General features: G+C 48.0%; 1 protein-coding gene across 7 annotated transcripts; it reads right to left on the reverse strand.

Moving 5' to 3' along the window:
* Positions 1–328: 328 nt before the first annotated feature.
* On the reverse strand, positions 329–14,275 carry LOC105448974 (probable serine/threonine-protein kinase DDB_G0282963). 7 transcript variants are annotated; one of them, XM_011687882.1, is made up of 9 exons: positions 14,093–14,275; positions 12,015–12,210; positions 8,539–8,871; positions 7,499–7,582; positions 4,824–6,198; positions 2,625–2,720; positions 2,177–2,529; positions 1,772–2,097; positions 329–1,367 (listed from the first exon to the last, which is right to left on the reverse strand). In XM_011687882.1, exons 2-9 carry the CDS (start codon positions 12,050–12,052, stop codon positions 1,051–1,053), a joined length of 2,922 nt encoding a protein of 973 aa, XP_011686184.1. In that variant the 5' UTR covers positions 12,053–12,210; positions 14,093–14,275; the 3' UTR covers positions 329–1,050. The 7 variants fall into 7 exon arrangements, with proteins under 7 accessions (XP_011686184.1, XP_011686185.1, XP_011686186.1 ...); XM_011687883.1 differs by lacking the exon at positions 14,093–14,275 and adding an exon at positions 13,340–13,563; XM_011687884.1 differs by lacking the exon at positions 12,015–12,210 and having other exon boundaries at positions 8,539–8,908.
* Positions 14,276–14,639: the final 364 nt, after the last annotated feature.

The following is a 14,639-nucleotide window of genomic DNA, read 5'->3' on the forward strand; positions in this document are numbered from 1 at the left end:
GGACAATTCGCTTCGCGAACGAGACACCTGCTGCCATCTGTACGATCGCGCGGGAACGCGATGTCGCGAATCAATCGGCGCGGTGGATAAGTTGGCTATGGTAAAAATACACGGGAGGTTTTTCAATTTTCTCTTGACAGTATTTTTGCGCACTCTTCTTGTCTGGACAATAGAAACAAATTTTTTTATTTTAAATCGTAAAGTTCACGATACTTTGTCCTCTTGCTCTTTCTTTGTAATCTATTTTTATTAGAATATAATATATATTATATCTGTGTCAATATCGAATATATTATTTTATTTTTCTCTTTCCATAAATTATAATAAATAACTCTTGACTGTGGTTATATGTATTAAACAAAATATTTTACAAAAGTAAATAGCTGTATGTTGCCACGTGTTCAATGAAGAGTGAGAAAAAGAGACAGAGATGTGTGTCCACTACTTGTCTATTCAAAAGTAACTAGACATCTGAAGCATTGCGTGTGTATGTGTGTATGTACGTGTAATGTGTGATCTTTGGCGACCCCCGTTACCTTCGTTTATTCTCCTCCAGTTAGAAACATTCCCCATTTTAATGCGTGAATAAATACAACATCGTCTTCTATTTCAAACACGATTGCAATAACGTATAAATTAGGTCTCGCAAAACATTACGTAAAAAAATAATTTTCAATATCTTTCAAACATGATTCGCGGAAGTAAATTTTCCACGTCAAAAAGCGCGTGTATATCGATATCAATCACGTTGAATTCGTCAATTACATCGATTTACGGATGCGTAATCTCTTTGTGAAAGACGTTACACGTCATGCGACGCTACGTCGAGAAACGTATTGCGGGAAGAGACACGATTATCGCCAATAAAGGTCACGTTGGACTTGTTCCAGGAGAAGGGCAATCCGCGGCGCGGTCTTCCCCCTCTCAGTTTCTTTCAGTGTTTAGTCGCTTTTCAATACGTACAGAAGACAAAAGTTTTACTAGGCTGAGCTGAGGTATCGAGAGAGGCAAGATGGTTGTTTTTTTTTACTCTCTAGGTATGGCGTAAGGTTACAAGTGTGAACTGTGAGGCTGTTGTTCGTAAAACAGTACGTAGGCTTCACTGGAAACGACCGATCGTGCTGACACGCCGGACACTCGGCTGTCGTTATATTCATGCCATTCTCCCGAGTACGGGTGCTTGCAGTACGCGGTGTAGTGACCGGAGTACGTGGTGCCTGAGTGATTCGCGACCCCGTATAGATTGTACGTGCAGCCCGGCACTCTCGGGGCGGCAAAGGCACTGAGATCCAAACCCGTCAACGGAAAGTCCACCATCACGTTCAGCTTGCCGCGAAAGCGCTCCATCGGAGAGAAACGTTTCAAATCTGGCACGGATGGCATTAAGAAAAATATTTTTTTTCCTATAAAATTCAAGTTACATCTATTATACTTTAATTCTATCTATATAAATCGAGCTAATATTAATAAAGTTAATTGGAACGGTTCTTTAGTAATGTACAACAGCCGTGGCCATAAGTGTAAAGCATCCTCACAAATTAACGCAAACATTTTATATTTAACGAAAATTGAAGTAAAAACTATTTCATTAAAAAAAAATTTACTTTTATAATAACTTAATTTATTAAAATTATTTATTAGCTCTCCTTTTATTACTGCCTTTTTCTAAGAAAATGTAATAAATGGGGAGTACTTTATATTTATGGTCAAGGCTGTAATTCGGCTAGTTCTTTACGATTATTCGCTCTTAATCGATGAAAAAAAAGGATACGAATAACCAAAATTTTCGGGAATTTCTGTATGCTGAAGCTCTTGGTGCACTTTCTTCTCATCTGACATTTTGAACATGTTGGCTTCTCATCGCCGTCCAACACCTCCTCTCGAGTGAAATGCTCCAAGCATTGGCTCAGCTTTACCGTGCCGCTTCTAGCTGGTATCGGCAAACTTAGGTCCCAGAACGGGTCGAGGGTGACCGATACATGGTCGCAAGAGGTGCAGCGTAAAGATGAACGTAACTGCCCGACGAAAACGTCGACTATCGTGCTATCCTCGCTGCGAAGATATCGCTTCCAACTCTCCACCGCTTTCTGCATATCCCTGTACGAAATAATAATGTCAAGATGTGTTGCAAACTACACGCGCGCGTGTGCACATTCCGTAAATAACGTGTCCTTACGTGTAACTGTCAGGTATGTCTCCGTGTATGGGTGGTAGCTTTGTGATGACTCTGTTGACATCCTCGTGCAGACCCTCCAGTAAGTATCTGAGAAACTCTTGAGCGTCCTGTTGACTGTAGCCCATGAAACGCGGGGCGAATCTCTGTATCTGAGACTTGAGCGCGGTCGTGTTCACCACGTGATCACCGCCCACCTCCCACAATTCGTGAATCACTTGACTGAACGCTTTGATTAGAGCGCCCTTCATGCTGGATGTCGTAGTATTTATGTCGGCCAAATGTTGCTCGTTCAGCAGATACTCTAACAGAGGCCTCGTGTTGCTCAAGCACTGGATCACGCTGTTCATGAAACACTACAAAACGGTCGTGCGTACGTTAAACGTTGGGGGGGCTGTAAAAGCGACGATATGAAAATTTAACAATGTTTCATGTTAAAAGATGTACTCACGGTGTTTCCAATATTCCGTAAGCCGTTTAGACCACATCGTTCGTCGCGAAGAGCCTGCAGACGACTACGCGACGATCTGTTAGTCGGACTTCCTTCCTGTGAAAAGTTATCGAACAAATTACATTAAATTTTCCACGCAATTAAATATCAATTAAATGCTGTCGAATAAGGTCCGTACATCGTATTGCAAATACTGTCGTCTTGAATCGTCCGTTAAAGTGTCGTCCGAGCATTCATTCATTCATTCCGATCGGCGAAAGTATCGCATGTCGCTCGATAAGAGGAGGCTTAAGCGCGTCTCGCGATAACAAAACAAACGTTGCGTTACACAAATGCAAACTGATAACGCGTTAGATTTAGTAACACTTTGTACTTGTTAGGCACACGTGTAGATGATAATACGGACGACCTCCGTCGCAGGTGGTGTTTATTAAAATGCACACATTCAAATGAGAGAGCAATGAACAAGTGGCAAATGTTGTAGTGCTTAATTTAAGCAATTGAACTTGACGAAGACAAAACCGATTGCGAACGGACAATCGGCATCTGCGGGGAAGCGCACGCAATCGCACGAGAATATACTCACCTGATGTGAATGCACAAACGGAGATCGGATGGCGCGCGGCACGGCGGGCGTGATTATCGTCGAATTGTTAACGCGTATCGAGCCGATGATTCTCGAAGAGACACGTTTGGGAGACACCAAAGGTGTCGCGATACCGAGGAAGAAGGCGTAAGCGAGCACGAGGGCCGTCACCGTCCACAGGCACCACAAAATCCATCCTATCGCTTGAGCGTGAGCCAGTTTACACGCGATGTGGCTTCTATCACGGAGGAATTCGCGAGCGATACGGCGCCAGATTAATCGATTATGTGTGCGTTATGCACACTCTGCCGCCCGCACGCGACACCGTCCGAGCGAGAGAGCGACGTCATTTATCTATATGTCACGCTTGTCAACGTACGTGTTAATTATAAGCGCCTGCTTTAACGGGCCGTGATATCTCGCGATATCATTTTCGGGTCGAACGTCGAAAGTACAGGATTCTCAGAAACGTGCCTGTTATCATTGGGATATGACGCGACAGCTCTCCAACGACGTGCAGAGACGAACTCGAGCGACTCGCTAACGCCATCCTGTCGAAGAGCACAGTTGCGAGTTTACAGGAAGCGCGAAAACGCGGCTGTTCGTCCGAATCGATGCATTCCTGACGGAGGACCTTCGCGCGAGGAAGCGTGCAACGCTCGGTTGGCTATCATAAATTACCACGGCACACTGTGTGAGATACGAAACCGCTACGACAACGTGTCTCTATCTCCCGGAGAGTTCGAGAAGGAGAGACAGAAAGAGCTCTGGGCTATTAATAAAATGGAAGCGATAGTGACTCCGAAGAGACTCTAGTTGGAGACGGCGAGAGGGCAAGGAGATTTCGCAACGAGACCGGGTGGGAAGTAAACGCGTACGAATCGCGTGGCACAATTTCTCTCGCCTAACGTAACGTCGAAACGTGGCACGACTCTGTGTGTCAATAAATAAATAAATGAACAAATCTTTGTCACAGAATCTCTCTCCTTTCGTTCTTTAGAATATTCCTCTCATAATAATCGTCATAACGTAAGCACTTTACATAGCGAATCGATCTTCCAAAATATCGCGTCTTTCAGGATCAATTATCCTCTCATTATACTTAAAAAAAAAAAAAAAAAAAAAAAAATATTAATTTTTTACTTGTGCCACTTTTCAACAACAAATCTTCTTTTTGCGAGAATCTTTTTTTATACGACATTGTAACTACGAATATACAAGCTCTCACACGTATAGAATATGTATATGTACGATATACATATTTCGCGTAGAAGAACGTACGCTGTTAAGTCTATCTATGTTCGACAGAAATACTTCTCAGTGATTCGATTGTATTTCGGTCCACGCAAACATACATTATATACTCACGTCTTTGGTACTACCGTTGTAAGGTTCGTGCTTGTCGATTTGAAAAACAGGTCACGGTGCAGCATTGACCGAGCAATTACAAAGATGACCGACGCGGGAAAGAAAAAACGTTGGAAACACACGAATTATGAGGACGTTTGTTCTCGTTTTAACGATCGATTAATAAAATACCGTGAATTGAATTGAGTAGTCTATGCTGCCCCGTGCCGGAGAGCGCGTATTACTTCCTTGATAAGCGCACTCACGTATTGCTCGTTGACTCCGCGATAGATATTCTGATGCGCCGTGGATGGATTCGTCGGTGATGATGTCAGATTGCTGCCCGTGGCACTCGAGAAAAGACCAGACTGATCCGTTCGCCTCGACGTCGAAGGGATGGACGGGTCGTCGCCGTGCGTGACGGACGGTCTACCGGCTACGTTGTCGATCGTACCGCCGAAGCCGCTCTCGTTCGTGCCATTGGATACGTTATTCTCCTCCAGCTCGCCATCCTCGGGTATATCCCGGTCGCTGACGCGATCGCGTTGCACAAATGTGACGATGGACGTGACATCGTCGGCGCCGCGCGTTACCTCGTTGCTCGTCGTAATCTCGGCCTCCTCCTGCCCACTTGTCACCTTGTCCTGAGCGTTGTTATTAATCAGCAGCTCGGTGTTATGAGGATTAGTAGCGAGGTTAGTTAACAGGTCAAGGCTACTGACACCGATCAAACCACTACCACCACCAGCGGCGGCGGCGGCGGCTGGCGAGAGAACGTTACGCTTAACAGGCGAGACCTCGTCAGGTCGGTGGCGACGCTGCTGGTGGAAGCGGCGGTGGCAATTGTTGAGATTATCGTCGTCGTCGTTCGCGTCGTCGCCGTCCTCGTTTTCGTCGCCGTCCCCGTCCGCGTCGTTGTCGTCGTTGTCGCGCTCGTCGTCGTTGTTGTTAACGCCGTATCCGCACGCGATATCCTCGCCGCTGCCCTCGCGCCCCGTGTTGCCGACGTTGCTGTTGTTGTTATGCTGGTCGTCGTCGTCGTCCTTGGTACCGTCGTTTTCGTCGTCGTCGTCGTTCGGTTTACGGGTAACGTGATCGTCGACGGTGGTCGTTACCTCGACGAGAGAAACGGCGCTGCTGTCCGTGCGTGCATGTCCGCCGACGGTGGTGAGCACCGTGCTGTTCGTAGGCGGTCTCCTCTTGCCGGACTTGGACCATAGACCGGCCGCCGCCCCGGCAGCCACGGACGAGGAGGAGGACGACGAGGAGAGCGAGGACTCCAGGCGGAGATCCCGGCGCTCGACCTCGCGTTCGTCACCGCCAAACAATTCGTTCAGGGACGACGACGTCGAACGGTGCCGCCAGTGATGCGCGCTGCCACTACCGCTCGCCTGTTGTTGTTGACGTTGAATACTGGGCACGTAACTGGCCGGCGAGTACCTGCTGATGATGTCGGCGGTCGCGTCGACAGTGCTGCTGCTGCGCTCCCTCGACGAGGACGTGGACGAGGTGACCGAGGTGCTCGACGTGGACGAGACGTATCTGCCACCGCTGCCGCTAACGGTGCCGTTAACGATCGTTGTCGCTAATGCGGCGCCGCTGCTGCCGCCCGTATCGCCGTACGACGACGACGAGACTGACCTGCAAAATTCGCCCGACATTAGTATATTGCGGTCATCGCGTTTCGCCGGACCGGGCCTGTGGCCAAGGTCCCCTGCTCTCCTACCGCGAGATCGCGTTATGCAACGCGCGCGCGAAGTATAGACGCGCCCCGTGCCTCTGGCGGTGGGACTCGCGCGCGTGCACAGCGCTGCTTGCGAGATGCCCGCGTGCGATTTCCGCCGCCAGCGGCCGGGCGAAACTATGCTACTTCTAACTTCGAGGTTTGGAGGTCACGAAATCAGACCCGCGACACCGTTCGCGGAGGCGCCGACAGCCTCGGAACGCCGACGCGCGCGCGCGCGCGCTCGTGCTAGATATTTAAATATATATTTTCTCGGGGCCGCGGAACCGAAGATCCAGGAGTGGAGTGCGTCGTCGGGGATCTGAAGAGGAGAAAACCCGGTGGTGCTGCAGGGTGTCCGAAATACGCGAACGCGCGCGCACACGCAGGCCGGATAATCTCGCGAGGTCAAGGTCCACGACTACATTCCATAGCGCGAGCGTGCTTATTTAAAATCGATAAATGCGGCTACGTGCTCTCTCTCTCTCTCTCTCTCTCTCTCTCGACGAAGTCATACAGCACAAGCCGCGCGAATTTCAATGGTGCCTTTATACCTCGCCGCTTCGACCAAGAATCAGAGCGCAAGACGCTTTGATTAACGACACCGAGATAGGGAAGCGTTCCATCAAACCCGGAATAACAGGTAACAGACCAGCTTACGTTGACCTCGACCTTTAACGTCGAACTAATGCCAGTTACCCAGGTCACATACGAATGAGGGATGTATATATCGCGTCTGCCTTCGTAATTGAATTATAGTGACGTGAACACACAGAGGTAAGGTAAGGTGAGTGACGCGCGAGACTTTCGGACGTAGGTATGAACAGGTGCGACGTCACCAGAAGATAGCAGAAGACATTAAAACTGTGTATTAAAGGAATAAAAAAAAAATGATTTACTTCATGGAATTACTTGTAAAAAGTTTATCTCTAAAATACGAGCGGTTTGATATTGATCAACATTGGGCGTTTTCCAGCAGAGACACGAAGATGACACACGACGTGACGCAGTGAATCATTTCATTCTTGTTTGCCAGTGTTAAAAACAGATAAAATGATTCACACTATTTTATGCTGTCCCATCTGCGTTTCTCGCTGGAAAATGGATTATATGTCTATCGTGGGCATCTCTCGATTCTCGACGTGCGGTATCGTGGGACGATTCGTTTCGCCATCTCTATCTCCCTAAGGTCTACATCCTATTTCGAGGATCGCTCACCTTGCGGGTGAGCAGGTGGCTCGACTGTACTCCGATGAGTAGTTCCTGCGGACGCTCGTGCCGGTAGACGCCGACGTGTAGAAGCTGCGGGGCCGATCGAACATATAAACACCTTGGCAAGTTCTAATTCAACGTTACGGTAGCGCGTTCGACTCTGTATATTTGTCTTGTCAGCGATACTACGCGAAAACTTGTGCGCGCGTTTCACCTTCCCGCATTTTATAATTTCGACTGTTTCAAACGTTGCTTAGTCCAACCGCAAGATCCGTCAGCCGAGGAGAGAGAGGATTGCGCGACGTTCCTCTTGCGTATATTTAATTGAAGACTTTTAATAGCCAGACGTCATGTAGATCGAGGTAGGAAGGAGAAACATCGTTTAGCGTGATTACAAGGTACGCTCCTCGACTCGGCGGAAAACCTGCCGTTCAACCGTGTCCACTTTCTCCACGTTGTTAACTCGCGCGAATAAATATTACATCGGCACTAAATCGGGATGTTCTCTTCCCGATCGGCATAAAGAGAATACGAGAGAATGATCAATTTTACATAGAATACACGAGAGGTCCAATTTTACATGGAAGTAAAACAAGTATTTTACGCCACATTTTAAACGAGATTAAAAGCTTGAATATTCAATTTCACGTATTTGAGTTATAAAAGTTGCGTGTTATATATTGCTTTGCAAAACATTTATAGTAATAATATTCTGTACTGCAAATATGCATACAACATTGTGGAGATTGAAACTAACAAAAAAAAAATGTGACTGATAGAAAATAGTACATATATGCTTAATGTCCAATGTAGATGTAACTTTAATTTCGGTCTAATTTACTCTTTACTTTTCTCTCGTTCTCAGAGGAAGACAAAAGACGTAAGTTAAACGAAGATTAAAGTTAGTCTACATTAGGTACATAAGAGCGGGAAATTGACACGCTGACGCGACATATTTTCGAAGGTTCACCGACAATCTTTCCTTCTCCCCTTTCTCCCCTCGTAACGATTGTCAATTCTTCAGGGAATACTAACGAGATACCAACCTTCCTGGCGCGCAATAGGACCGCCTGTACTCCGAGGGGATGTAATTGGAGCGCAGACCCGAGCTCGAGGACGGCGTGTAGAAGCTGGTGGGCCGGTCCAGGATCGAGGACGAGCCGGTGGAGCGGTAGCTGCTGAACTTGGACGTCGTGCCGCCGAGGGCGGAGGTGGTGGTGCCACCGCCGCTGGTGCCGCTCGAATATCTTCGGCTGGGCGAGTGCGGTGCCATCGGGCTGGTGCTGTACGAGACCGCTACGGCGCCCGCCTGCCCGCCGCGATGATACGACATTGTGCGCTGCGGCTCGCCGATCTCCTCGAGCTTCTCCGTCGAGTGCCTGAAATTCATTTTACTGCACTATTCTCACGCGAACTCTAAAAAAAAAATAAATATAAAAGTAAAGATGAAGAATATTATTATACGAATGGCGTATAAAAAGACAGGTGAGAGAGCTTTGTTAACGAGAGGAGAACTCGCGAGAATCTCCCCGTATCTGATCTGAATCCGATAACGCGCGCGCTCGTTATCGCGGGTCATAAGACTCATTATCAATCGGTTACACCACACGTAATACGTGCGTTAACGTAACAATTTCAACGAGTGTAGTCATTATCGATAATTGCGCCCCGCGCGATGATATAACGTCGACCTTCGTGTCGCGATTAAAAATCGCGCGAGTCCGCGAAACGTGTGATGGAGCGAGTGAGATGAGAGTATTCATTCTCGGCGTTCTAACGCGGCGGGCTTAATTCGGGCTTTACCTTCGACCTCGTCTCTCGCTGTCGAGTGTATCGCGCGTCACCTTGCCCTCCTTTTCTAAGGAGGAACTTCTCCGGAGAGAGATTACTATATCCGGCAAAGAGATACGACGTTTCATTCGAGAGCTAATAGCGTCAAATCGTCGAACGCTTGAGGTAGAATGTGAGAGAGAGAGGACGTAAATTATTTCTTTTGTAAAAGATTTATCTTCATTTTACGCGGTTTTTACCTATCGTCATGTATGTCGTGAGTAATCGTCGCGGCGTCGTATAACGGAGACGAGGAAACGCACGCTGGCGAACGGAAGAGAGCGGAAGAGACGCGGTCCGCGATCCTGCCAAACGACGGGCGTCGATAGGACGTGGATCTGACGCCCGCGGGGCGATTTTTCTCCCCGCGATCTGGCAGCCGTCCCGCTTTTCCGCCCGAGTCCGACGCGCAGTTAGAACGCCGGAATATCCAATATAAACCGCGTCGTTTCGGATTTCGTTACACGAAGCGCCAACGCGCGGGAGCGTTGAGTCGCACGCGACACGTGCACGATCCCGCGGGAGAATACGCAGGGTGGTTCCCAATTACGGGGTCAAGGGCGAATCCGCAGTCGAAGAGAGGAAAACGAGAGATATAAATATATATATACAGAAAAAAAATTAGTATCAAGATATTCTCATATACACGGAGAGAATTGTTTTTTAATTTATCCTGCAAATCATGTTAATTGTGGGACAATATAGCATTTAGGCAAATTTTACTGTTCACTACAATAAGATTTTACAGTAAAATTTATTGTAGTGCACAGTAACATTTGCCTAAATGCTATATTGTCCCACAATTAACATGATTTGCAGGGTAAATTAAAAAAAAATTCTCTCCGTGTATACATATATATAAGCAAGAATAATATCTTAATTCTTATGAACGATTTTAATCTTGATTTGATTGAATTTATATTGTTGCAAGTACTTCACGTAAAATAACGACACGCGATTTAAAATTTACGCGATACAAAATCACGCATGATTAAAAGTTAATATATTCGCGAAAAAAAAAATACGATATATCACGTTCACTGTGATTCCTAATAAAGTAGACCGCAAATCGCGATGTATACAATTATGTAAATCACACATCTCTATAGACACAGCTGTCCGTTTATGTCTGTGTACAGCAGGCGATAAACAGTCGACCCTCGGAAGATTAATGTCCTTAGGACGGACTAACAACAATTACAGAGGAATCGCGTTAACGTGTGTCCGGCAGCCTGACCCGTATAATTCGAACAGGCGTTACCTTTCGTCTCCCGTGTAATTATGCCATCCGAGGATTAAGTCGTATTAATGAAGGATGAGCGCGGGAGGAGCGGTGACGACGCGCGTTCGCGCGAGCGGATTCCGTGACTCGGATGGATTACGATTCAATTAAACTTACGTAAGACGCGCGACGCACAGGTCGTGACATAACTCGGCGCGGTATGTGTGGGTCGGCGCGTTATTAATTAATTTCGACGGCAATACCACCTCAGCCGGGTACAAAAAGAGTCGGTCACGTTCCGCGTTTAACCGGCGTTTAAACGGTGAGAAAAGGTGACCGCGATCGCGTCCGTCCGGACGCCAGGCGCCTTTGTATTTAGACCCTATTTAGAATTCTTTCGATACGTGCATACCTCAAGGATTAGGTTTACGCAGGTTGCGTCGGGAAAACAGTAATTATCGTGTGACGTACAAACAAACCCACACACACAAATACACACGCATACACGCATACGCGCGGGATATCGTCCAAGGTTCGGTATCTTGTAAAAAGGGAGAAAGATAATGTGCTCGCTCTCGCGATAACGCCGAAGACCGTTCGATTCGCGTTTTATAGGACGATAGATTCGCGTGCGAGTGCATGTGTGCGCGTACCGGCGACCTTAAGGTTTCATCGAGAAAGTGTATACGGCTATATATCTATACGTGTAAAAGCGGCTAATCGATATCCTATCCGCCGAGGGCATAAACGAAATGGAAAAACATTCGCTTGCGTATCCATCCCTGTCGGGTACAGCCGAACGGGGAATGCTCCACTTCTTCCTTCCCCTTTTCTCGTGGCGCAGATATAAGAACGGGGAAAGAGCGTGCGGTGCAGGATCGATATGCATCGGCCGTCTTACGTCCATTTCTAATATAGATTAACTTTGCTCTCGGTTTAGCTCACTTTACCTTTTTCTAGCAATTCTAATATCAATGTAAACTTTAATCTAGATTTAGCTTGATCTTTTTAATTTTTAAAATTAGAAAGAACGCATAAAGAGTAAGTTAATAAGTGAATAATTCAAAAAATTAATAATAGATTAAAGTTGACAGTAAAATTAATATAAATAACAAGCTCACTGCGGCGGAAGTGGACACTGAAAAGCCGACGAAGTCGATGAATGCACGCACAAGTGGGGCGTCCGTCTGTGCCCCCCTAAAATGATTGAGCCCCAGTACAATGCCGTATTGAAGTTTAAGTACCGCGGTCCAGCGCTATGCGCCGGTCCGCGATACGTAAATAACTTTACGGCAACGCGTTTCTCCCGCGCGTGTACATCTCTCTCCGCTTTCTTTTTATATCTCTTCCCGCGATCTCGGGAAAGGGTGTATTAATAGTGCGCAGAAACTATGAAAATTTTTGGCCATCGCCGTCGCTGTCGTCGTCGTTGTCTCGAAACCGTCTCGATGAAGGCCCTCGTGTACGTACGTCGCTGCGTAACGAGAATCGAAAAACCGCGTGGTCATCCGGCCTTCGGCCTCGCGAAGCCCGAACGGTGCGGATCGTCGCGGAAATTGAGCGCTGCGATGGGAAGGCAACCGGCGACTCGACGCTTCGCGATCGCGAATCCTCGTTAGTTCACGTTATTTTTCCAATCTTCTTCTTTTTCCGGGGGGGTTCCTAGCTAACATAAAAGAAAGGTTCTGGCATCAAATTTCTAGGGCATTCATTATAGTTTCTATTTCAAGACCGTCTTAAGTAATGTCTTAAGTCTTAAGATATTAATACTCTGATTGATCTATGACACTTCTTTTTAAACACTAGAAACAATGCCATTTTGAGGCCGTTGTTTATTTTTTCTTTTTTATATTATACTATATTTTTTGTATTGTATTTCTCTTGTATTACAGAAAATATATAAATATAATACAAATAATTTTTCATGATATAAGTAACATTAAAACAACACTTCACTAAAACCGAAAACAAGGATAGAAAATCGCCAAAGTGGAAACCTTCGACAGTTCTAGTTTTAAGACAGTATACTTATGATGGTCTTAAATGTAAGAACTATATATAAGAAATCTATAAATATACCGGCCTTGGAAAGAATGTGAAAATCGATTATCATTTTTCGCGGAAGCTTTCCGAAATCGAAACGGCTACGCGTTAATGTATACAACATCCACATGGGTCAACAATTGTGCGCACGACGTGCAGCGTTGACGCGATCACCCCGAATCTTCCTTCCGGAATCTCCTCCACCTCCTCTCTTACGCAGCTAATTGTGATAAACAATTGTGTAAAGCCTAATCTCGGTTCTCTTGTCACTCTCTCTTTATCTTTCCGAGAACCTGACGTGCGGGTCGCCCATCTCGACATCGCGCACATCCGCCCCTTTTCCTCTTTTTTTTTAGTAATTCGTTTCGGACGCATTCGCGAATTAGGAGGGCGGGGGAGAGGAAAGCCCTCGCGCGCGCGTATCGATATCCACGAATATTTTTATCGAACGCGGCGACGACGGCGGTCCGGTCCGGTAATCTAACCCCTCTTCGGGTTCGGAGAACGGCGTCGTCGACGTTACTCTCTCCGGTCGCCGCGAAAAAAAGAGGGAAGAGAAGGAAAATGCGAAGATATCACGCGACTCACAGACACACGTGTATCGCGTGAATATCGTCCTAGCCGACAGATCTCCGTTCCCTCCGCGAGCGTCTGACGTACCGCCCATCCATGCGGCAAGTCAACCAGGGAAAAGAACGAGGGAGAAGACGGACGTTAAAGGGTTCGACGAAGGGAGCGGATGTGATACTCACGACGAGAAACGACGAAGACGAGCTTCTTCTCGCGCAGCCTGCGGCGGAAATCACACACGTACGGGAAGGGAAGATTCGCGAGAGAGGCAGGCAGGCCGGCCCGTCGTCCGATGCTCACCGCGGCTCACCACTCGTGACCGTGACACCTAGCAACCGCTCGCGTTATTTCACTCATGTCTTCCCCCCTCGGACCGCGGACGTACGATTGCCCCCGATGAGAAGGGGGGGGGGGAGGAGGAGGAGGAGGGAAGGAGGGAGGAAACGAGAAAGAAGGCGAAAAAAATATGAAAAAGAAAAGAAACCTGCGACCGCGCGGCTGGTCGCGAGTTGACTCCGCGGGACGCGCGGATCAGAGCGACGAGAGAGAGAGACCGGCCCTCTTCTCCCGAGCTGGAGGGGTGGTGGGCGGAGGTGAAGGGGGAGAGGCCATCCCGACGGTGGTGCCGACGCGGTGACGTCACCCCCGGGAACGTACGCGGTCCGCTCCGAATTCCACAACGGGGTCGGTAAGGCGCGCGCGGGAGCGGTGAGACGCGGCGATCGATTCTCTCCACGTAAACGCGTGCCTTCCGTCTCGCCGTTTCGTCGCTCGCACGCGAGCGAGCGAGCGAGCGTACGGACGCGCGTGGGGCGAACGTATATGGGAACGCGATGATGATCGTGATGCGAGCCCCGAGTCACGCTCTCGGCACACGGTGAACGATTACACACACACATCAGAGGGAGGGGAGGGAGGGCTCCGGCGTTATTTACCTTTTGTCGACACCTCCTGACACGATCCACGCTCCGACGCTCGTCGTACCGCGAATCTATCGGCACTGATACGCCAATAATGCGCGCGCGGACAAAATGGCGTTACGTGGCTGCCGATTTCCGCGTTGACTGTCATCGGCATCCTTCGCGTGTCCGACAGCGGCGGCGACGACGGCGGCGGCGACGGCGGCGGCAGCGGCGACGGCGGGCAGCGGCGCGGCAGCGACACGACAGTGGTGGCGGTAGCGCCGCGGTAATCCGCGCTTTGCGCTAGCGCAGAACGAAATGCGCCCGACGCATATCTGACGTAGTGCCGGAAGTCGCGACGCGCCAGTCGGATCCGGAAATGACACTCGAATGTAATTATAGTACTGAGATGGCCCGCGAAAATCTCGGTCTTTCGAAATACAAAGGATGACCAAAAAAAAGGGATGATAGAAGATATTTAATTAGTGCTCCCTTGTATCATTTTATCCTTTTTATTCATCGAATATTGAACAAGGATAAAATGATACGCAGAGACACTCGGAATGCTAAGTATGCTTTT

The sequence above is a fragment of the Wasmannia auropunctata genome, unplaced genomic scaffold (genome assembly GCF_000956235.1).
Source record: "Wasmannia auropunctata unplaced genomic scaffold, wasmannia.A_1.0 LD336078.1, whole genome shotgun sequence".
NCBI lineage: Eukaryota > Metazoa > Arthropoda > Insecta > Hymenoptera > Formicidae > Wasmannia > Wasmannia auropunctata.